The sequence below is a fragment of the Rousettus aegyptiacus genome, unplaced genomic scaffold (genome assembly GCF_014176215.1).
Source record: "Rousettus aegyptiacus isolate mRouAeg1 unplaced genomic scaffold, mRouAeg1.p scaffold_m13_p_5, whole genome shotgun sequence".
Classification (NCBI taxonomy): Eukaryota; Metazoa; Chordata; class Mammalia; order Chiroptera; family Pteropodidae; genus Rousettus; species Rousettus aegyptiacus.
Window position 1 is genome coordinate 48001558 of NW_023416308.1, and position 25627 is coordinate 48027184.

The 25627-nt window shown below is 40.0% G+C and overlaps 1 protein-coding gene and 1 long non-coding RNA gene across 2 annotated transcripts in view; both read right to left on the reverse strand.

The window, feature by feature from the left end:
• Positions 1-1543: 1543 nt before the first annotated feature.
• CUNH11orf87 (chromosome unknown C11orf87 homolog) lies at positions 1544-10192 on the reverse strand. Its single transcript, XM_016160573.2, has 2 exons — positions 10011-10192; positions 1544-9600 (listed from the first exon to the last, which is right to left on the reverse strand). Exon 2 carries the CDS (start codon positions 9339-9341, stop codon positions 8754-8756), a length of 588 nt encoding a protein of 195 aa, XP_016016059.1. The 5' UTR covers positions 9342-9600; positions 10011-10192; the 3' UTR covers positions 1544-8753.
• An 11320-nt stretch (positions 10193-21512) lies between these two features.
• The window catches only part of LOC107518693, a 60941-nt gene continuing 56826 nt past the window's right edge, over positions 21513-25627 (reverse strand). Inside the window, exon 3 of the long non-coding RNA XR_001598937.2 lies at positions 21513-21939. This is a non-coding gene — a long non-coding RNA (uncharacterized LOC107518693). The remainder of the gene's footprint in view (positions 21940-25627) is intronic.

Genomic DNA, 25627 nt, shown 5'->3' on the forward strand with positions numbered 1-25627 from the left:
GACTTGTCCAATATCTCATGGATACCAAGTGACAGAGTCAAGATTTTAACTCAGGCCATTTACCCATAATCCTGGTTGTACTGATTTTTCAACAAATACACCAACACCCTGAGATTCTTTCTCAGCAGTATATTGATTCCCATTGTTGTCAATGGTGTTGTATCTGATCATTTCTCTTTTCCAAGAAAGCCAAACAGAGTTTATAGTAGATCTTGCATAACTTCATAATTCTCTGTAGGAATGTCTCAGAGTCGCAACAAATGGACTAGAAGCTAATGTCAGAACACACATACATCCAGACATATGGAGAACTCCTCCAACCTGACAGATGATGAGTAGTCATCCAGGAATTACGTGATAGTGACAGTGTTGTTTCTTCAAGCTCAAATGCCAAATTGCAGGCTGCTCCATAGATCTAGGTTTCGCTAGTCTGAGCACGGCTTAGAACCAACTCATTCAGGCTGTGCCAGCAAAGCCCAGGCCTTCATTGGTACTCCATCTTATTAATGATTAACTTTGTCCCCAAGTCATGACAGCTAAGCAGTACCCAGGCCAGAGTTGCCCTAATCCACAAAATTGAAAGCATATATCTACTCTGCCTTTACCTCCTCCTTCTGCTTTCTTTCTCATGCACCATTAATTTAGTAATTACCACCTCCATCAATTCCATAACCTAACATGTTCTTGAATATACCCTTATTCTTCATCCCCATCCCCACTGGTTCAAACCTTCATCATCTGAAGCAGGATTATTGCAGTTGCTTTCTATCTAGTGTCCTTAAACCAAGTTCTACAATTATCACTGCATCTATTCTATGCACTGATGCTGCCAGAGAAATCTTTTAAAAATCCAAATCTATAACTCTGCTCTATATTCCAAATTCCTCACTGACTCCCCACTGACCACAAAAGGCAATGTCTCAAAAGTTACTCTTGAGAAGCCTCTAATGATCTGGCTTATTCTACTTTTCAGACTTCCTTTAAGTCACTCTCAGTATGAATATCATAACATTCCCCAAATGTGCACAACACTCTTACCTCTGTGCTTTTGGACATGTTTTTCTTTCTGCCTAAAATGGTACTTCTCTTGATAGATTCCTAGTCTTTCTCCAAAACCTAACTAAAGAATTACCGCCTCTGGAAAACCTTTTCTAACCCTCCATTACGGACTTACAAAGTAAGTTGTTACTTACTTGGAGCTCCTGAAGTACTTTTTACATATAATTATTACCACAATTGAACAGAACTGAAATGTATTGGTTAATTAGACTCTAAGCTCCTCAAAGTTAGGGGCAAATTTTACCCCTTTTTCCTAGCTGGTGAGTGTCACCACTTGATACACTGTTCAGTAGGCAGCAGTTTCTTGCCTTCTTCCTACCAAAATCTCTACTTGCTCATTTACAAAATCAGAAACTTGGGTGAAATGAGTTTTACAAATTATTCTAGCTAAATAAATTTTAATCAATTAATATATACATATATATATATATATATATATATATATATTTGTATAGCTTCAGCAAGTCTTTGCTCAAATGCCATTTTCTCAGTTAGTCCTTTTCCAACCACCCTTCTTAAAACACAACACTCTCTCCTGGGCACACTCCTTATCCCCTTTCCTTGCCTTATTATCTTTATAGCACTTTTCACCCTACAACATACTCCATAATTAACTTACATGTTTTGTCTATTGTCTCTCTCCAGTAGAACAATGAGGAAAGAATATTTTGCCTATATTGTTCACTGCTATATTTCTGGCACCAGAAATAATGGCTGGCATCTAGTTGACCCTCAAATAAGTAACTGTTGACTGAATGAACCCTCAAATGTTAGAAGCAAAATATTCGAAGGGATTATTTCATCAACTAAAGGTTAAAAATCAGCCAATGACTCCTAGTCGATGGCCAATCAATCCAGGATTAACCATGGGAATGTTACCAAACAGTGGGGACTGCAGGCTGACTGACAACTATCAGAAGCAGGGCCATATAACCGTAACCAAAGAATGAAGTTACCTATGATTAACATGGGTGGACCCTGAAAATAATCCTGCCATATCATCACCACATTCTTGCCATACTTTGTGCATCTCCCCACAAGATACACTGTAATGAGGGGAAAGGGGTCCAGCCCACGAAGGCAAAGCTAGAGAGAAGTGTGTCTTCCAGTTTATCCTATCTTTGTTCTTTCCTAATGATGTCTGCCAAGGTTCTTATTCCCTGAAACCCTTGATTCAGGGACAAATAGCAATAAAGAGGGTCCTTTGGTGATTCTGATAGGATTGAGGAGCCTATCAGTCTTGTGAGAGCTAGCTCTGTGAAGACCAAACTCTCTTTTGAGCCAAACAGCTGAGATTAAAGAGTATTTACCACCTGGGAGAAAGAGTACCATTGTTAGAGATTAGGCTGTGGCACTAACCCATACTTCCTGCTGTCTTTAGGTAGAGATGGCTACTCATCTCCACTGCAGTATTCAATATTCACTAGAAGTTTATCCCAGCTCAAGGAAGCATTTCCAATACACAATCTGCAGCTCCTAGAGGGTAGGGGTAAGATGAAGTAATGGGCCAGAATTAGGAAGAGACTGTAAGTTCTTGGAGACCAAATAGTGATATAAGGTTAAAGATTCAATTACTACCCAGATTTTCTAACCAAACTTGCAGGAATTAGATAGAAGTTAATAGAGAAATAAAAGTAGAATAATGATCAAGTTTTCACATTCTTAGAAAAAGGGAGGGTAGAACCTTAATTATGAGTAAATGTCTTTTGCAGCAATACAAAGATAGCTTTACATGTTTCAAATATCTCTCAATTCAGGATCTCTTATCAATAAACTTGTCTCTCTGCCTCCTATACCCTGTCCAACTGCCATTAACAGTTAGTGAGAAGGCTGAAGTTAGAAAGGAGGGGACAAAGTCCACTGCAGAAGTGGACAGTAAATATAGAGTAAGAGAAGTCTCGGGTAGGAAAAAGGGAGAACTAAGAGTAAAGTCTGATTTTTGCAGTCTGGGGTAATTTTGATTAAAAATGAGACATAAAAGAAGTGAGGTAGGTAGCTATTAATACTTTCATGCTTCTCTTCTCCACAATGAGAGGTCAAGGAGAAGTGGGTGGTGTTCCATAAACATCTAAATAGCTTTGGAGAAGCCCAAGGAGTAGGGCTAAATGGCAGCCCCTTTCCCTGGAATGTATTAGAGTGGGGCTACAAGACCTCAAAGAAAATCCTTTGTGGCACATCTAACATGGATCAAGGCAGCTAGTAGAGCTGAAGTGGCAGTGGGAGGTAGATTGATAAATGATCCTGAGCTAGAACCCACGCCTTACAATAGTAGGTCCATAGTGAGCAGGACACACAGGAATTTATATATCGACAAGAAAGGGACAAAGTATGAAAGCACTACTGGACCTAGAGATGGCAGGAAGGAAGATGATGACTGACACCAGGGACAAAGGTCAGGGTCTAAGACTGCAGTGCTAAATATCAGCACAAAAGCTGGATAGACAGATAGCATTTCAGAGCAGGCTTCAGCTAGGATCCATAGGAATTTATAAGAATCTGAGGCCCCCTTTTCCCACAACTGCCACAGAATCATGTGAACTATATCCTTTCCCTGAACACTTGGTTATATTAGAAGTATAGTCAGGGAAAGAGGAAAACTGAGAGACTAAGTATATGTCTAAACAGCTGAGCATCTGCCTAAAAGGATTGCTAAATTATTCTACTGGACTCAGTTTATTGGGTTATACTAAAATTAATACACTTCCTATTTCTCAGATGCAGTTGATTTGTGAGAAAGGTCAGATATGTGATAGAATTTTTAAAAAATCTTTGAGCATCTGAGGGTAATAGAATGAGCAATTTTATAATACAGTTACATCATAAATTAAATTAATAAGGAAATATTGTTCAAAAAGCCATTTAAAAAGAAAACTCTTTTATTGATAGAAAAGCAAAACAAATTTTCCATGAATTCTATTATCTGTTTTATTCTTTCTGTTAGATATACTCAAGTTCAAAAATCAGTTTTTCTGTTTTTGTTCTTGTTGTCATGATTATTGTTAATCTCTCTATAAAAACAGCTCAATGAAATCACAAGTGTCCCTGTCTCAGACAGATAGGACCACCATGATAAAATATTGTCCCCAATTAAAGTTAATTAAATTTTTATTCTTAGCTAAGCATTCCTGTATGGCACCTATTGTATTATTAAGTTGGTGACATTAATGTGTCCACATAAAACTGTCAAAGCTATTTCTTAAATTGTATCAAGTAAATCAAAAACCAAATCAGAATCAGGTTTATGTTCAAACCAATAATTAAATGCCCCTCTATAGATTGGTCAGTTCATTCTTGTATGAACTAAAATATCTGTAAGTTACATCATTAGATCCAACAAAGGATGGCTTGGCTTTTCAGATTCAGAATTGAAATCCAGATTCACATGGTAGTGAACCTAATTACATAAAAGTTTCTGGTTCTGCTTTAACCTATAACTTCCACATAATATCAGCTAGCAATTGTTCAACTGTCATCCACGGAAAAGCATTTAAAGCATATGTCTGCACAATGGGAAAAAAAATGGCATTTTAAAGATTATCTAATTCAATTGATATAGAGAGAAATGGTGGAAAAGTCAGATGTCAAAGTTTTTTAAAGCTAATTTATTCATATTTCAAAACTACCTATCAAACTAAACATATAATGGTCATATTTTCACTTTACCTTTAGCTATGTAGATATAAGTTGTACTTCCACACAACATATAGGTTGCAAATCAAAAACTAAGCAACAATACAGATTTGTGGTCTAGGTGGTCCTAAACCTCTTTTAGATATTTTTGCTTTCCATCTAGATATTTAGACCACGTAGATATGGTCATAAGTTCATTATCATTGCTACATTTGAGTTACTAACTAGGAAAGGAAGCTTATCTAATTACCAATTTCCCGAGCCAACCAGGACTCTCCCTTTTCACTAAATAAAGAGAAAGTCACTCAGGTTTGACCTCAGAGAAATATGTACATGCATATACCTGACTTCTCAATATCTTCTCTGGATAGGAGGATGGAACATCTATTTGGTTTCCATCTCATTCTAGTAATGACAGAAAAGAGAATACAAAAAGTCCATTGTAAATTTGTACAAAATGTATGTATATATAAATACATATCTATGGGTGTATATAAATTCTAAAGAAGATTATATCCATCTACATCTTTAAGATTCAGAGTCCCATACGTTTGACATAATGGTATTCTCTCTCCAATTTTCTCTTTTTTAAAAACAATAAGAATTAAGCATGCCACCTTATTAATACTGAATAACAAGTGCAGAAGTTGAGCTATAGCTAAAGGGATTTGAAGCAATTAGTTTGACGGGACACCAGTGAATAAAATCTTTAAAATAAGTTTAGCTATTTTCAGATTGCCTTTTGTTTCACATAAATGAAATCCAAAATGCCCTGTTGGTTGCATCCCAAACTCCTGAGACTGTCAATTGAGCTTTGTAAGAAGCAATGCTTTAAACAGGGCCTGTGCAAATTTCTTGGGTATGCGCTTATGGCAATAATTTGATGGGGGACTGACATTACTAGAATTTCATGTAATTCTCTATCTCATAAAAAATCTCAGGTGATACTACCAGAAGCTTAGGGTTCTGAGTGTACTAAACTCAGTATGAAATTTGACTCACAAACCACATCATCTTTACACAAAGCACTGTTAAAAATACTGAACCATAGTCAATTAATGGAGAAAGGCACACATATTTAAAGGTGAACAATAAAAACATAATATGGATGTGTGCCCATGGTTAGAGGTATCAAGGTATTTTTAAAAACAATACACATAATGCTTTTTATTCTTCCTGTTTCCTTTATTCCTCTGGGGAAAAATTACATAGGACAATTTCATAATTACCCCCTAGAGTGTACAGGCTGCTCCTTGGAAGGGGATTATTATTGCATGCCTTGAATGCACTATGATTCATAAGGCAAGAATGTATGAGTAGCTTCAGCACCAAGGAAATGGAATCATCACCCAGCATTGCTCACAACAAAACATCTTATTGCTTTAATAAAATGGGAAAATATTCACTGTAAAGAGTGCACCAAATAAGGGGGAGAAAGTAATATTCATGCACTCAGTAGAGCTCATTGGAAATGAAGACGCTCCCTCCTGAGTCTCTGATTCTATTCAAATTTCAAGCCCAAAAGTCACTCTGTAATAAGATATTAAAGAGCTACAGTCAGATGAGGGTGAGCTACAAAAATTAATGGACTCTCTTCTTCACAGCGCCTTAGTCGTTCTGATATGCGATGTATAGCTGATACACTAAAGGAATCTCTAGTGGCCTGAGGAAGTTAATGAACTCTTTTACCCATTACTAGGAAGTGACTAAGGCACCGGAGAGAATCTGGTTCATTTTTTCATATATTTTAGCCAAAGATTATACCTGGTCTTCCTAATATTACAACATGGCATGCTAAAATGATGATCCTCTGTGCTTTAGGGAAGGACTTGAATGAATATCTCATGGGTGATTAAAATTAAGCTTATTAAATTATTTTTATAAAAGCTGCAAACTGAGCTTGGGCAATTTAACAGATGACCTAAAACCTCTGGAAAAGAGCACATATGCCTGGAACCAAGACAAAGAATCTAGAACTACTAGTTATTTGGGAGAGGGATGCACTTAGGGGCACAGTTGCCTTACACTCTGCAGGTTAGTAAGGACTCTTTTGTTGAGCTTTTTGTAGAATATTCTCTTTCATGCATTTTCCAAATGTTTAAATAGCCATCAATGAATTAGTTTCAAAGAAAGGATACCACTGCATATAATTAAGATTGTAACATGCTTCTGGCTCCTTCTATCAACAACCCAGGGGAAACAAAGTGGTAAATAACCATAGGTGAAAGCCTTTTCTAGCAAAGATGGACTTGAATGGCATTAGGAGAATTAAAAAATTGATCTTGTCTCATTTTTTCTCAGTATTTCTTCATGTATTCATTGAAATTAGGTAAACCAGACTCAGAAATAGAACCCTTCCTTTGCCATATCGCATATGCAAGCACAGATTTCTAACTCGACAAGCTGTAAACATTTTTATCCTACAAGTAGTTACTGGGTTTAACTTCTCTTGAAATTTGCATGTCCTGTCATCCAAATTGCCCAACATCCCCACCAGTCTCACCTTCAAACACATACGGTACAAGCAAGCATACACACCACTGCCTCCAGGTGATAACTGCATGCAGGGAGGACTACAGGCATTGTTTAAATATTAACCATGGTTTAATAGATGGCATTCCTGCACATCCATTATTTGTTTGTTTTCTATTGTGGTTGTTTCTGTTATTCACAAAAGAAAAAAGAAAACATATGTGTTATCTTTTTATAACAGTCTACTACAGAGTAAGATACAAAAGAATACTTCTGGAAACAGCAAGAACCAGGCCTGTGCCACTGAATTCCTCATTCAGTGGTAACCATCATACCAACAACTGGAAATTAAGAACAAGAATATACAGTTTGGAGGACATAGAACAAAACTATAGTTTGCTTCTGTATTTGGTACCAATATAATAAATATATAATAAAGGTGTACTTGTTCTAAAAATTAAACAGGAAACATTCTGGCTGGTTAGATACTGTACTTTAAGTACTAGACATCACCTAATACTTTTTTTTTTACAAAAAAATGGAAATTTATGCAATATTTAATAATAAGAAAACCAACACTACACGCAAACTCAGTTGTAGAAAAAGGAGAAACCAACAAAAAATCAGAATAGTCATTTTCCAAAACAGCCCCTCCTTGGCCTGCACAACCAAAGAATGTAACCAGTTCGGTGAGGCAATTTCAGCACCAGACCTGGCTGGACAGCTTCCGGATCTTTTGTGAATCCTTACAATGCCACAAGTCAAAGGTATATAGGTGGGGGCAGGGCAGGGAGCTGAAGCAGTAGATTAAAAAAAAAAAAATTAAAGATTTTTAATATACTTATGCTCGGCCAGCGAGGGACATATCTAAAAGTAAATTAAAGTGCCTGTTCCTAAAAAAGGGTGTGGTTAACTATGGGGTGCAAAGAGGGCTGACTGGAGAGCGGTACCTGTCATAAATGTTTTTCTGGGACTGTCTCTGTGGCCTCTTGTAGTCCTGGTGCTTAACGTAGGCATCTTCTTTATAATATACTATTGCCTGAGCCTGGCTGAGGGTGGGAATGGGGAAGAGAGGAAAGCTGAAGGAAAAGTGAAACCTTGAGGGGGTGAAGGGTAAAGAAGGTAACTAAACCTTAACCTGACAGCTATGTACAACACACCGGGCCCCCTCCACTCCTTTTGCTGTGGGGTCAATGCCTGTTATATATTTGGTAGCTTGTGCGGTTTCTCCTCCTTATTGTGGGGGGCGCAAGGTGGAGAGGAAAGACGCGTCTTTCATTGACAATGAGAAATTATGTGATTTGTCATGCGCTTGGATTGTGTTATTAGTATTATAATAATTACTATAAATATTAATAATAAAGTATTCTTATCAGTGTTATTTCTTCTTCCGAGACTTTCCTTGCCCAATATTTACAAGTACCGCACAGTGCCTCGGCGAAGGAGAAACAGTAAGGGAAGGGCAGATAAGGGAAGAAGGAAGAGGAAAGAGAGGCCAGAGGAAAGTGAAAGAGCAAGGACAGAGGGGGGAAAAAAGCAAGGACGGTAAATTTGCTGGAAACAAGGAAGGGGAGAGAAGAGGGGCTAGACAATCAGGACAGTACCACCGTTTGCAAAAGGCCCTCGCCAGCTGTGTCCAAAGAGGAGGAGGCTGTGTGTGCTCCTTGAGGACTTGGGGCTGGTGGTGGAGGCGGAGGAGCATAGGGACCCTGGCACGGGAGACCAGGGGCCGAAGGGGAGGAGGAGGCGTTGGAGGGGTCACAGAAGGCGGAGTCCCGGGACTGCCTCTCCAGCCGGGTTTCTTTTACATGGGCTGGGGCCTGGCCGCCTGCTGGAGGCAGGCCCCTGCTGCCGCGGCTGCCACTGCAGTGATCCCGCTCGTATTCCTCCTGAGCCCTCTGCATCTTCCGCTTCTTCATCCTACGCTTGTGGATGTGGAAGGTGGAGAGGGACAGCACGATGAGGCAGAAGATGAGGGTGACTAGGACAATCAGCACCAGTGTGGAGGAGAAGGACTGGAAGAGCTGCTGTCCCACCTGCGTAATGCAGGTGCCACTGCCCGCACCCGGACCACGGGCACTCGCGTTGCCGCTGCCACTGGCGTTGGGGGAAGCAAAGGTCCGGTTGAGGAGACACGGCGGCAGCGCCAGCCTCAGCTCCTTTGGCGCCCTGGCACTCATCGGCGCTGGGCTGGGAGGGGCCAAGCCCACCAGACTTTCTCTCTTGGGCACACCGTTTCCACTGGCCAAGAAGAGGAGAGAGCCCACGCCACCCCAAACTACTCCCTGGTATGGGAGTGGATGCGCGTGCGAGCGAAGGACTGAGGGAGCAACTGCAGGCAAGCAAGCTGGCTGGGGAGCGAGCGATGCCCGGGAGATCCTCTCCAGACCCGCCTCGTACGCGTGTCCACGCTCCCTTTTCCTTTGCCAAGGCACCAGGCTGCAAAGAGAACAGGCTTAGTTAGGATCCCTGTCGCTGCTCAAGGGAGTGCGGAGGACCGGAAGATCAGCGCCACTGCAAAACTGCCCTATAGGCACACTGCCTCAGCTGGACACTGCCCGTCATCTCCGCAGCCCGAGGACCCCAGCCCGCCTGTCTCTGGCCGCACACCAGAGCCGCCAGCTTTAGGTTCGAGACACTACCAGGCAAGGGGTATGCGCCAGCACCGCGGAGATGACGATTACTCAGCAGATAAGGCAGCCTCCCTGCGCCCTGCACAACTTTCTAATTACAACAGACATGCAGCCACCTCGCATTGTGGTCCCTGCTTCCAAGAGCGCTGCCCCTCCTTTTTCCTGCACCCTCTCAATGGATGTCTTCCCCTGGATCCTACACTTTCCAGCACTCACTCCAGGTCGCCAAGCCAGCGCGGGGTATGCAGTCCTCCCTCCCCTTCCCTTCACTTCCTGACTCTCCGTTTCCAGATGGTGTCAGACCCCTGAGGTCCGATTCCCATAGGGGTCCCCTGGCACAACATCCCACTCCGCCTCTATCCACGGCTATGGCTGACGCGCAGGACCGCGCTCCATCCTTTCTCCAGGCTTATTCTCTGGTACCTCCCCCCAACTAAAAAAAAAAAAAAAAATCACGAAACACCGCTCAGCTAAAGCGCATCTCCGCAACCGCCCCCTTCTCCCCATTTCCCTGTGTACCCCCTCCCCACTTGACAGTATCTTGCTTCTTTCTAGGGAGGGCTGGAAACTGAAGGGGGATGGTTCCTGCCTGCAAAGTTTGGGTTCCCGACCTTCTCTTCGGCCTTCCCAGCCTCAGCCCGAGGGCCCGGAGGCTCTTCCCGGGACCAGAACCAGGTAAACCTGCAGAGAGCAGCACAGCCCCTTGTCGCTCTCAAAAGGCAGCTGCAAACTGTTGCACTGCGGAGCAGTGAGGCGGCGCGCAAGCCTGGACAGGGGCGGGGGCCGAAGCTACGGCCAGGGGTGCCTGCGCAGGCCGCCAGGTCTGTCCTACCCACTCGCGCCCGGCCACCCTACTGCCCAGGTGTCCCGAGCCTTTAGTCACACCGCATCCCTTACCTGGGGCCGCCAGCTGGCTGTAGGGAGGGAGCCCTGCCGCGCGGCTGCAGTGGCGGCTGCAGAAGGCGCGGAGTGAAGGGACCAGAGACCAAACCGTGCTGCCGCCGCTGCTGCTGCCGCTTCGGGGAGCTCAGCTCGCAGCCTATTGCCAGAGAGGCCGGTGACGTCAGGCAGCCACCACCAGGGCTCCAAGCCACCCCCCAGGCCCTCACCCCACCCTCACACTCCAACATCTCGTCCTGGCTGAGCGAGCCTCTGCCACACATGTTCCCAGTCCTCTGCCCTCCCCCTGCCCAGGGGCTATAAGGAGCACCCTCCAACCCCTACCCTGTGAGCAATCCACTTTCCGCACCCCTACGCCCAGCAAGGGTTGAAGCTTCAGTTTTGCGGTTGCCTGATTCTTCACCTTAAACCCTTTCCCACATGGTCCCAGGAACATATTTTTACAATCTAGAGATCCATCTCCCATCAGGGTGCACATTAGATTTTTCCTCCTCAGCTGAAGAGGATGGCTTCCCTTCCCAGTCCTGCCTATGACGGCCTGGTTCTGAACACAAGCTGCGTACTCAAGAGATGTGAAAGGGGCGTTAATGAACACAAGTGTGGCAAAACTTGAAATACAAACTCGATCGTGTATTTAACATCAAACAATCCAAATTAACTGTTCTCCTTTCCTCCAGAGTCTCCAACTTATTTTTTGCTTCACCTGACCCATGTCCCTCCTCTCTTCCCTTAACACACTCATCCTCAAGCCCAAGACCCACTCAGTGTATGAAACACTCCTATTCTGATAATCTAGGCGCACAAAGCACACACACACACACAGCCTACATGGCAGGGACACAGAAAATCGCTCATAGGAGTCCAGATATGAACTGTCCTGTGAAAATTCTGAGCATTGTGCCTATTACAAAGTACCCCTTTGTTAGCCCTAAAGCTGTTGAAGTGCTCAGTGCCTTTGCTATTGTATTAACAAGGGCCTTTCCGCACAATGGATAGAACTTCCTGAAAGAGTCTCATCAGCCTGCCTGAATCTGAACAGGGACTAATCAACCTCTGGTTTAGAATTCTTGGAAAAATCTGAATAGTGTATTTGGTTACAGTAACCACCTTTAAAATGAAGTATTCTCATTTTTTCTACTGGAGAAGCCATATTGGAATAGCACATAAAAACATTGTAAAGTCTTCGATAGCACGTAGATGTCTTATTAAATGTACATTTCCTTCTTTCCTTAGGGTCTAGTATTCTTCCTATAGTTGAATCAAACAGTGCCTAAATTGAGTAATGCAGAATACATTGCTGCTGTATTCCTGCTATGCATCAGAACTAAGAGACAGCAAAAAAGAACTGCTGATACCCACCTATTTGCTTGTATTTGCAAGCAGAGGGTTTTGCAAAACAGAGTTTGACATGGGGAGGAACATTTGTTTGTCTGTGATCTGGGGAATAAAGGAGTGGGGGGAGGGGTGTGAGTCCCTCCTTCTGATCTTGTGTTCCTATCTAGTCCTACTTCACCGTCTCCTTTTTCTCTTTCTGTCCACAACTTATAATTTTGCTCCCATTTATTTGAATAAAAGTCACCGGCCTTTTCTTTATAAGTGTCTCAATTAAAAATAAAAGTATCTCTATTTAAGTGAATAGTTCAGTACATGCTGAATAATGCATGATTGCTCAGATCACAGATTAATGCCCTTGGCTGCCACAGTCACGCACTTAATGATGGCAAATGACCCCGATGCTGGCTTAGCTTTTCTGCTGGGAATGAGGGCACCCAATGCCCTGTAAAAGCCACCTGCCGTATTTAGATGTTCTGACTTTAATGGATTCAGAGATGGAAGGGTGAGCCTTGTTTTCACTGTGATCACTGAGACTTCGCCATTGACATCTGACATACAATGTCCCATTTTTGTACACTCTCTTTGCTCCTGAAAAGTTGAGTCTAAACATTTTGTAAAGCAAATCCAATTTTGAATACTCCAAAAAGGGATCTGGCTATTTAAAGATTCTTTAGAAAAACTGTCTTGTAAAGCGAAGAATCTTTACATAATTAGACTTAACTCTCAGTAGTCTGTTTTCTAGAGTTGAAGGAATGAGTTATCAGATTTTCCCAGGGAGAAATGTACATACCTTTACGACATGTTGTAATGGGATTACAGTATGTGTATAACGAGATTCATTTTGTACATCAAGCTTCTAAGAAATGTGATGAGGCTGCCATTGTTCTTATCTTTTTGTTATAAATAATAACCGTCTGTTATACCAGGAGTGCTAAAAGTGTCTGCATCATTTTATACAACCTCTGGAAAGACAAGGTCTTGCCCTGGAGAATTTACGATCTATAGCAGATTAATGTAATCCGCAAAACAATGGTATTTAACTGAAAATGATTTAGGTATATCAAAGACTTCAGTTTTCAAGCCAAAATCCTAGCACGCTTTTTTTCTTTTCTCTTTCAAGAAGAATAGGCTATAGGTTTATAACTTGTTGTTACCCAGAGAACGAATGTGAAAAATACTTAGACTTGGATGTCACTAGGTAGTACGATTCAAGCTCCAAGAACGGCCATGACAGCGTACATGTACAACCTGTTGAGCTGCAAGAATTGATCCCACTGAGTTGCTGCATGATTTTGGCACATCTGGCACAAAGGCAAAGCTTCTTCCAGGCAACAGGCTGCCACTGTTTTGCCAACAGACATCTCAAGCCACACTTTCAAGAGTGAAAGACCAAGAAGCTTCTGAGATTCCCAAATTTGTCCTTTGTGATGGCTAAATTCAGGCACATTCCAAATATTCAGCATCATGTAATACTTGCTCTCAAGTTTGATGAGGGATCTCTAGCTTAGAAAGAAGTGCCACATGGTCACTTGGTACATCAACGCACAAAAGCACTAAATCAATAATAACAATGATGATGAATGCTATTATTATTTCCTGTTACTTGCAAAATGCCTACTGTATTAGCATTACACTGTATACTCTAGGTACCCAACAGAGAACTAAAATCTCTATATTAGCATTAATCCTCAGCATAACCCTGCAAGGTTATTGTTTGCCAAAATACAAAATTATTCATTTATTCATTCACTTACTTGCTCAATAAAAATCTTTGAGTACCTGCTACATGTCAGTGAGGAAACTAAAACTTACAGCAGCTAAAACCATGCCCAAGTCACACAACAGTAAATAGATCACTAGGATCAAACCCAAGCGAACTAATCCAAAAATTAGTATTTCTTTAAGGACTGGTGGTTTCTCTCTCTTTCCCTCTCATGTGCACACACATACATGTGCACACACAGATAAATCGTTATTTCTATCCCCGATGCAATTTTATCTCTATCTCTATCTACTCGTGATTCGGGACGTGTAAACAAATAAAACTAGAGAAAAGCAGAGCCTTTTGCTTCCAGCAGGGTAGGGGAGCAGGAAAGCCCACCGAGGGGTCCTCTCCTCTGTTAGCAGCATTCCACTACACTCTCCCTTGCTCCACACACTCCCCTGGACTGAGCACAGTCCAGTTTGGAAGGCCTTTTAGTTCATTAGGCAAGCCATTCTAGACCTCAGTCAGCATGATACGTACCAGTCTCCTCTCAGATTTACAGGGAATTTGCCAGAGGATATTTAGGCAACCTTTACATTTTTCCTAATCTTATATCTTACCTACTCTGGGCCCCTTCCTGCATACTACAGAGGTATGCTCCATGAACTGTTATGTTGCTGTTAAATCAACTACTGACCCAGCCAGCAACTATGTGATAAACAAGGTACAGAATGAAGCTCTTGGCCTTGTTCAAGTTATCTAGTTTTTTTTTTTTTCAGTTCAGTCTTCTCATGTAAAAATGAGAATAATAGCATCTTCTTTGCACTGTTATTTTAAGCACTAAGCACTTGCATTCGGTAAATGACAATTTAAAAAAAAATGACTAATATTAATATTTTATCCCTGACAATAAAACATTATACTGTTTGGACATTAAAATTCAGAAAAATTTTGATAATTTTGAGTATCCTTTATGCGTGGATAACTATCAAGGAGAAGAAACTGAAAACAATGAGAGATAATGAGCAGTTAAAAGAACCAGGAATATTAATCTTAGAGATGGAAAGATGTGGGGAATGGCTCATAAGATGTTCAAATGTTTAGAACAGTGGTCCCCAACCAAGGATCAGTGATTCTATGAGAACCTAATGCCTGATGATGTGAGGTGGAGCTGAGGCGGCAATGTTAGCACATTGGAGCAGCTGCAAATACAGATGAAGCTTCTTTGCTCACTCACCTGCCACTCACCTCTTGCTGTGCAGCCCATTTCCTAACAGACCACAGGCTAGTACTGTTCCATGGCCCGAGGGTTGGCGGCCTCTAGTTTAGAGCATCATCAATAGAAGATGAATTTATCCTGCTAGGTACCTAACAGAGAAGTAAAATAGAGTGGAACATATGTAGGGTAGAAAATATATTTCAATTTACTATTTCAGTACTAGAAAAGACCTTTCTAACCCTGTAGCAGGTTATCATCTAAATCTGCAGTCTTCCTACTGGGAGACTCATATCCTTGGGAGTACATTAAGATTTTTCCAGGGATATATATTGGTATGTATAATTTCATAGGTACCATTTCTCAAATCCTCAACCTCTTTGTGTACTTTTTTTCAAAATGCACTTATCTGAGGTTAAAATTTATCCTTTGTCACCTCTTTTTACAAAAGAAAAATCTATGTTCACCAATCCTCAGTCTTACTATCATTACTCAAGGTGTACAAATTTTTAGGAAACCAACCAAAGGAATACCTTGAGGATGTACAACTGCTGAGGAGGTGAAAACAAAGCAAAAAGATCATCTGTAAGAAATATTGATGGGGCGGTGCCTTATTTCATTCAGGTGACAGACTCATTTTAGGCTCTATGTTTATCTATATGCCAATTTATCTTAGAATTTAGAAGTGAGATGGTTGTCACAGGGATACAAGTATTCCAGTTTATTTAAACTGAAAAGTGAATCCAGACTTTTTCTCACAGAAAGTAAGCCTGATTTGTCTATTTCGATTGACAATTTGAACTGCATTTGCCTGACAGATAGTATAGAAGACGCATTATACAAACCAAATGAACCAAATCTATCAACCTGATGTTTTGACAAAATATATTTAATGTAAGTATAAAATATGGAATGTGCCATAATTTACCTTCTTTGCAACTATTTGCTGATTAAAAGGTTGTAGATATAAAATTAAAATATGTAAAAGGGTCCATGATTTTCCAAAATTCTTTTAGGGATTATTTGGGCAAAAATCTTCAAAGATTTCTCTTTTAAAGTATCCAACTCTGTGACACTGTCTGGAAGGAGTCAAACACAAATTAGACCCATCAAGGTTGTCATAGAAGAAATTTCTTACTAGGGTGGGAGTTTAAACCAGGTGGCTTCTCTTATTTTAAAAAAGGCTGAGGGCCTACGCACCTTTATATACCCAGTAGGGTACTTTTAAGCTCTAATTCATAAGCATGTGCTTCATCTCTTTTCATTGGTTATTGATATACTAATCATATAACATAATTTGTGGCTCATGATAGGCATACAATGAATATTTGTTGAATGAATGAATTTCCTATTCAAGGATAATGTAGCAAGAGAAATTTACTTTTTACACAAATATCCAAATTTAAATGGGTCTCTTAAATGAGATATAAAGTCTCTGTAGTCAGGAACTTGTGTTCCAGTTACACACATGATTGCATTTTGATTAGCTAGTTGAAGGCAAAGAATGCTAACATTCTCTCTTTTCTTGGTATTTATAAATGAAATATCACTTGTGTCAAAGAACGGAAGAATATAAACTTAGTAGACTAACGGGTGTGAAGCTAGAGAAGTAGATGGGTAAAGATAGATGGACCAGCAGATGTCAAAGAATTCATAAGATCTTTGTGACCAACAGCTTCCGGAAAATGAGAGTGTAGGATTATGACCAGAAGCCTAGTGGCATATGCTTCATTCAAGAACTGTAGGCTGTGAATCTGCCTTTCATGAGAAAGATAAACTGAAAATATTTCCATCATGCACAAAAAGATATGCCTCGACAAGTGTTTCTCAAACTCAGCAGGATTGGCATTTGGGGCCAAATAATTCTTTGTTGTGAGAGACTGTCTTGTGCATTATAGGCTGTTGTGGTAAGCAGAATTCTAAAGATAGTTTGGAAGACAATAAAAACTATCAACAAAAATGGCTATCTTCCATGGTAAATGAATGTTTATGCAAAGAAAGGGGAAGTGATTTTGCTCCATGTGAGTATAGCTTTGGATTTTGTGTTCTATAACACAAAAGTTTAAAGCAAGAGAAAAATACTTGGTTTGGGTCACAGATCTGTTGATGGGCACACAGTGCTCAGTGCTCTGGAAGATTCTAATGGAACACAGTGATAGCAAGTGACTTATTCCCCATTATAGGTGACTATTTCAATTCCTATTTCTTTCTTCCTTATGAAACAAACATTACTGTATTTATTTTGAGAATCAAGAATGCCCAATAGCCTCATGGTTTTCAACGTTTTATCTCTCAGTCTTTTTCCATTATCTATATATCATTTTATGCTTGAAAAATAAAACACATGAAACAATGTGAATATGGCATTAAGATAGCCTGGGAGTTATCAAACACAGCTATAACTGACTAGGAAAGGACTCTAAGAGAGCTTAGATTTCTCGCTGCACTCTATGTTACCTTTTCTCTATATCAGTTGCCATCCACTATACTTTTTATTACTGTAATAGAACATGTGGGGAGAAAAGGCAGAGTGTTTCTAAAAAGACAAAGGAACAATGAAGTAGTAGAATGGGGAGGTTGAACAGGCACTTTTGATGTAATCAAATGAAACTTCAGATTTTTATTTGTTTGTTCATTTCACTATATCTTTAAATATTGTCTAGGAATATTTTCTTTACTGCTGAATAAAAAACTAATAGGTATCGTGATTTTTTTAACTTTTAGTTAAAAGACAGTCTTAAATGCTTTTAAATCACAACACAAAGACAATTCAGTAATTAGAACCTAGTCTAAGACACTTATAAAAATTCAAAAACTGATTAATCATATATTTTCTCTTTCCTTACAACCTGCTCTTATTTTAAACAAAAGCCTACAGTGAGGAAAATGAGTACTAACTGGTTTCTTCTCTTTTTCTCTGGTTCGTATTTCACTTTTTCCCTACCCCACCACCTAATCATTTATTACTACTTTCTTATCTCTCCGGAGTCAAAACAAAGGAGGAGGGAAAATGGTGAAGGATAGGAAATTTTTACTTAGACTTATTCCATCCCTAGATAGCTTTACATCCTTGGGACCTGGTATATGTTCAGGTTGACTCAAGATGGAAAACTTCTTCCTTGACCTGCTTACATTTATCCCTTCGCTCAGTTATTGCTGGTGACTATTTCTTTACACCCTAAGAATCTGACATTTTGTTTCAGCTTCTTGCTGCTTAATCCCAAGGGAAATCTCTGGAAAAGTGTTCAATGTTCACCTAAGAATTTTCCATAACACTTGAAACCTATATGATTTTATTAACCAATGTCACTCTAATAAATTTAATTAAAATCAAATTTTCCTACCTAGGGATTAAGGAGCTGAGTATTTCTATAACAACCCCATCTCATTTGCTGCAGGACATCCTCCCACAAACTTTGGGGAACTACACCAAGAATATGTTAGAATCAACTACAGGAGTTTTTCCCAGTACATTAAGCTGATGTTATGAGAGCAAGTTCCCATGTCAAAAATTCTCTCTATCCAGCCTTATAGTTCTCATTAATGTCAAAATCCATTCTCAGGTATTGTCTCCCTGATTCTACTATGACATATTAGCCAAGGCTTGCAGCCATTTTGTTAATCATACCTTTTTTTTTTTTTTTCTGGAGCGAGGACAGCATTTTCCTAGGAGTTCAAGTTGAATTTTTACTCCTATTATTGTTCTAGAATCTGTGAAGGGCACAGAGGTAAATATGAATAAGGCAAGTATCATTTTATGAGGTGTCTGCCTTAGGATAACACTCCATGTTTTCTAGGCAGAGAATCTGCTATCTTGTGTTGATTGGGATGGAACCATTTCTGTAGACCTAGGGGTTCAGGAGAATCTATAAATTTAAAAATCCTCAAGTACATTTGCCCCAAAATATACCCATTTCAGTTTTCAGGGACACACTTCTTGCCTATTAAGCCCCCAATTTTAGTATGAGAGACTTGCCAGGGCAGAGAATTGTCTTTGTAATTCTACCCAACTCACACTCAGATCCAGAACTGATTTTTAGCTGGATCTGCCCTCTAGCTACAGGAAGTATGGTCTCTTTGAATGCTGAATTAGAGGTCTTCTGGGCTTCATATTGAAAAGTCCAGGTATCAAACTGAGAATTACTTTTTTCCTTTAGTTTCACTATGGCAATTAAAAACAATCAATTCACAGTCCACAGTCTTCATAATTACCATTTCCACCATATTTCTAAAATGCTAGGGTTTTTATATAAACCTATATCCTGTTCTAATCCACTACATAGGAGAGTTTACATAATCGTGATGCTCAACATGCCAGGGATTATCATGAATTCTCCTATCACCACCAAGACTTTTTACAATCAGGTTGGCAAGTTTCAGAATCCTATCATAAGGGTATTCTTCCTTGGACCTTTTCTAGTGCCAATTGTCTTAGTTTGGTTTCCTCAAAAAGTAGACCCTGAGGCAAATGTTCAAATGCAAGTTGTTAATTTGGGAATTGCAGAGAACACCAGTAGGGTAATAAGGAAATGATACAGGGAAGAAAACATAGTAAAGAGTACACCCAAAGCCAGCTGCCACTAAGATTTTAACCTCACAGGGAAATTTTAGGAAATAGTGTCAGATATTGCCTCAGAATTACCCCAGGTGAGATACAAGAGAGCTGTAGGATTGGCAGGCGTATAATGCACCTCAGTTTTATATTTCAAGTCAATCTTATTGTGAGACTGTTTCAAGAAGTTAATTCCCTAACACATCTGGCCTACTTTATCCCCAGAAAGCAGCATGGCCCCTCCAGTACTAGAAAAATCCTTACAAATGAAGTTCCTAGTAACCACAAGTCAGTAGGAACACAGAGAAAGGGAAGTGTCTATAGGATATGAGTGAAGTATTGATGACATCTGCTATAAGCTCCTCTATGTGGCCCACATTTACTCCATGGGAAACATTTTCATACCTTTGCCCAGAATGAGAGTGAGGATCTTGGTTCTGCTACCAAATTGGTCATTGGACTTTCATCCTCTAGATTTCCTGCCTGAGAATCAGACCCAAGTTATTATAGCTTCCTTCTCTACTAACTGCAGCAATAATACATTTAGCTCTCCAAAGGGTCATATAGCAGTCCATCCCCATTAGGCTGATGTAAAGAAGGGGAGGGGTAGACTTTTAACATAGCAACAGCCAACTTCTAGAAAATCTTTTTACCAATCTTCCCACCTCTCCCATTTATGACTTTTTAAAAGGTATTTGATATGGTTAAGCAACCAAGGAACATGAAGGTAGTTATTAAATATTTCTATTATAAGTCATCACACGTACAAAGGCTGGTCTCACACTTTCCTTGGTATTTGGTATTTTTCAATTCCATACCTCAGTAGAAATGGAGGCAAGAAGTATTCTAGTCTAATATCCTCTAGGGGCAGAGTTTGGAACTAAGCGGAAATTTTAAAAGAATGATTTTACAAATGATGGTGATGAGAATGGAAAGAGATAATATGTATAAAATATCAAGCACTTTACACTATTTTCTTTTCATCTTTACAATAGCTCTATGACCTAGGTTTAGCTAGTCCCATTTTTGTGAAGGAAATAGTCTCAAAGTTTTGCCCAAAGCATAAGCCATTAGTAATTGGTTGGGCCTGGAATGAAATGTTTGACGGGTCTGGCTCCAAAGCTCATGATCATTCCATTACACTCAGAACAGAGATCATAAGCTCTAACTGTTACCAGGGACCAGGGAGAAAAAGTAAATGTATGATATATATGACAAGGCATAAGAGAGTGAAAATGGCTAACAGGGGAAAGACTATTCCAGTGCTGACCAAGCAAAACAAAACACCATGACTTTGAACTGAATCAGGTCCATAAGTCCTTAGTTTGCTGATTTTAACCAACTTCAGTGTAGCGGATTTGAAGCTATGCAAACTCAGGGATGGACCCTTGTTCGACCACCACTCTAATGAATCATTTAATCTCTGTGAACCTCAGTTTCTATCCTTGTAACATGGGTATAACAAACTTCTACTTTAAAGTGTGAAGATTTTAAAACATGTATGCAAATTTCCTAGCAAATTGCTCTGCAAAAGAAAATTCTTATGTATATAATGAAACTTTAGGCTTATTCTTTCTCTAGAACTCCATGTTCCTAATGATTTTATAGCACAGAAAGGAGAACTTAATGAGGGGAACATACAGAACACAGAGGGATTCTACACAGACCTCATGGATTATTTAAAATTAGGGAGGCATGATGTCAGGACTGGTCAACCTTCACCTGACTCCAGTGCTGAATGGTCAGAGGAATGTCATGTTAAAGAGGAGAAATGGCCACTGCACACTCAGGTTTGATGGGTTAGTCAGAACAGGAAGCATGGGTAATTTTTTATCTCTACTCTAATGTCAGGTAATCTATTTTACTTGGAAACATGGGTATATTTTCTTTTGAATGAGTTTATGATCATTATTAATATCAAAAAAAACCCAAAATCAAAAAAAGAACAGATATTCTAACAAATATTTGAAATTACATTATTTTTGTATCACAGGATACATTTTGGCATGATTGTATAATACTTGTATTCTTAGGAACTTGATTAGATAATCCAAAAGAAAATGTGAATTTTCTTTTTTTAATGAGAAGAAAAATGCCAACTCTTGGGATTACGAGATCTCACAACACCACCACTTGCTCTTAGATTTGAGCTTTCCAGCAAGGGCATGGGAACATAATGCACTGTAATCCATTCCTGAAGTCAGGTATTATGTCAACAGGAGCTCATTTGTTTCTCAGAATATTAACATGATTCAAAATTATCTCCACATCTGTCACTCCTTGCTAACAATAGCAACTTGCCATTAAGTTATCCACCACCATCTAGGAATTAACTCACCAGAAGCAAAACTCTGGAAGAAGTTAAGAGTTCTAATGTCCTTCCCAGGTGTATAGTAAGTTGCCACTTCAACAATGACAGGCTAGGAACCCTCTTTAGCTGCAATGTGAAATAGAAACAGAAGCAGTCTGTGAATCCTAATGACCTGATAAATTGGCATACATCTATTATAACCTTTATCACGTTCTTGAAATTATTTACCTACAGGTACAACTCCCGCATTGGTCAGCAAGGCCTTGGAAGGCAGTCATCATGTGTGATTCCTCTCTGTACTCTCTAGAGTAGATGTACTGTAAATAAAAGCCGCATACATCCTCACTTCCATTAATAGCTTTAGCTTCCTTCTAAAAACTGTGCACACAAAGAACTGAGCAGATGGATTTGCATTTTACTTCCTCCATGTCCCTGGCTCATCTTTCTGTGGAGATGATGATGAGGATCAAAATGGTCAAAGGATAAGTAGTAGCAGGAGGCAGAAGCAGAGCTCCCAAAGAGCAGGGGTGTGGAAGTATATCTGAAAGCCCTCTCTAGCACATCCTTATCCCACACCCCAGACTAAAGAAAGAGTTGAAAACAAGGAAGATATAAATAGAAAAGGCAAAGAGGACAACTATTCACTTCTGCTGTAATATACAGTATTTGCAAACATGATCCTACTTAATCCTTGGCACACCCTTATGGGATGGATACAGAATCATCTCCATTTTAGAAGAAAAAAATGAGAGGTTAAATAATTTGTCCAAGGGCACACAACTACTAAGTGATGAGGCCAAGATTCAAAACCGAGTCTATCTGCAAAGCCTGATCTTTCTATTAATCCAAGGTGCCTTTCTGGAAGATATTAAGTAGAAAGCCATTGGGTTTGTGGATACATCCTCCACTGGCCAGGCCCCTTGTCCTAGCAGTGGCTATACCTGGCTGGGTCCCTTGAGCCCCATCAGCCAGGCGGTCAGGTGTTAGAAAGGGCAGAGCTGGTGTGGCCTGGGCATCCAGTATCTAGGGCTCAAAGGGCTAACTCACTTTTTGCTGAGGTTACAGCTGCTGTGGTTTTAGTGATCCAGTATCTAATAATTGAGCTACAGTCAGTTTTACATAATGCACAAAGTTCCCATTATTTGTTTCTGTACAGATAAAATGAATTAGATGTTCTACCAAACCTAATGTAATTTTACATCTCTTTGTTTGAAAGCCATCTAAAACAAAACTCACAAAGAATTTACTTTTACCTCTTTCTTCCAGTCAGGGCTTTGGTTCTATCTGAGATGTTAGATAGGACCATGTGGAAGCCTTATATTTACTTCTTTAAAGATGTGGCAAAAGAAGATGTCCTCAGAGATTTGCAGCCAGGAACTGGAGGCCTGGCTATTCTTGGCTAGTTTCATGTGAGGAACAAAAACCTAAAACAACACTTAACAGAGGAAATGGGATCCATGGGGAATCAGGTGAATCCTGGAAGTGGCTTGCCTAAAGCTTGCTCTCATAGTATATCTCCTTCTACAAAAGGCCTCTCTTAACAATCTCACTAAGGACATCAGTTCTTTGAAACATTTTTTAATATCACCTTCCTGTGGGCTGGATAACCCCAGAAAGAAGAACTGGAACCAGTGAGAGGTAGCTAGGAGGCCAATTTTGATTCAACATAAGTCCAAACTTTCAAATAATTATTGTTAAATGGGGGAAGTAGTTAAACTGGGAAAAATTTGAGATTGAACTCTATTAACTTCTCAGGTCAAAATTTCGATTTCATAATTTTAGATTTTTAAATGTAACTAGTCATCTTGTAGGGCCCATGGGTATGAGATGTGGGAGAGCAACATGTTAGGGAAACCTTCGAACCTGGATTGTGACCTAGTGGTTCTCTTGGTGTAGAATCCTGCAAAGTCCACCATGATCATGAGTGCTTGAAAAAGGGTTTGCCAAAGGTCAGAATCCAAATAGACTTCAAAGGGAACAGCTTATAAGATATGGAGCTGTATGTTAGAAGTCAGTGGAGAATTGTTTACCATGAGCTCAGTCCTGATTCTCGAAATCAGAAAAGAGACAAGCCCATTCCACCACTGCTCCCCAGCAATGAAACCTCTAATGGCTGAATCTTTAAAGCAAGAGCTGAAGCAGGTGTAAAATCAGAAGCTTGTAAAACAAAGACAGTGGGGAAGTTAGGAGGGGGGCAGGCGGCTTAATGAAGATGTAAAGCATGCCGGTCCAGGCTGAATCGCTGGGTACTGGATTCTCCCTACAAGCCTACAAGCTCTGCCCCACTTTCAAGCAGCAGGCCCACTTAATACCAGAGATAATGGCCACTTGTTCCTCATCTTTGCTGAGGATCAGTCCTACTAGGTACCTACCTGCAAAGGTGCACATAACCTGAACACATGATCAGGTTCTGCAGATATCAAAGTAGGAAAGTGTGTGACAACTTCATAAAAGGTTTTCTAAATCTAAATACTAGCTTTCCCTGTCACTTGATCTCTCTGACTTCTTTTTCGTCTAACATGACACTACAACATTTGTCTATCTGATTTTTGGAAACAGCAGGGTGCTTTGGAAAAAGCACAGGGTTTGGAATCTGACAAACCTGGGTCTGAAATCTGTTGCTGCCACCGACCCAACTGGGCAACCATACATTGATTTTTTTAAAACTCTTGAAATTAACCTCAATTTGTTCATCTGTAAAGTGAGAATCATGACAACTCCCTAGAAGAGATGAAAATTGGGATCAATGAAGATTTGAAGGGTAGGGTTATATGAGATCCTCAGAAATTTACAATAAATGTTCATTCTCTGCTTCTTTGCTCTTTCTGTGCCGCCTTAGACTATACTACATCCTTTAAGAAGCCAGATCCTCTTTCCGACAGGGTACAGCACTTTAAAAATAGAATATATTTTTAATGATGGCTATGTGATTTATACAAAATAAAGCACCTTCTGCCAACTAAGTAAATAGAAGAGAGCATGTACTCATTCCTGTTCTAATTTAATCTGAGTGCCTAGAGGTCTTTGCAAGGTAAATATTGTTTTCACTCTGACCTTGGTGCAGTGTTCCCATTGAATTTGTCTCAGTTCATCCTTTCAATGTCATGCCGACACCTCCCTAAAAGACTGAAAGCACTTTGTTGAGAACAGACATTAAAGAGATTTAAGAATCAGTAAATAACCATCTACCCTGGACTATGGGAAAGCGGGATGTTCTGGGCGACTTGCTGTTCTGCCTGATAAAGGATTAGCATGTATGCCTGAATTCCCAATTTTCAAAGAATAGAAACTATCAAAACACATGACTAGTGTTGAATACCAGATATTTGGTGATTTTGGAGCCTTCTTGAAGCCTGGCAGGGATGTAGGGCTCCCTGAAGGAGCATCAATAACTCTAGTTGGCACAAAAGGATAAGCAGAGCTGTGTTCTCTCACTCTGGAAATTTTTTTTAAAGCATTTTTGATTCTGATGTATATCCTTGTTGCTTATTTCTTTTTTGTGAAGATTTAGAGAAAACAATTGTTCTAGTCTTTCCTCTATCAAATTTTAAAAAAGGTATTTACATATAATGCTCAATTGGGCCAATTTAGTGAAAAACAACTACACACAGTCAGTGAGTCACTAATTAATGGGTCAGTACCCTCTGGCTCCACATGGATAGATTCAGATATTCAGGAATAAATGCTGCCTTGATATTCACATACAGTTTATTTACTTTAGAAATAACTCTTTGTTTCTACTTTAAAGCAAATGTTTATTCACTGTAAAACATTTAGAAAATACAGCCAACAGAACAACAACAACGACAACAAA

Bases quoted from the DNA above. Each gene is read 5' to 3' on its own strand.
- CUNH11orf87 (XM_016160573.2), bottom strand. From the start codon at position 9,341: ATGAGTGCCAGGGCGCCAAAGGAGCTGAGGCTGGCGCTGCCGCCGTGT.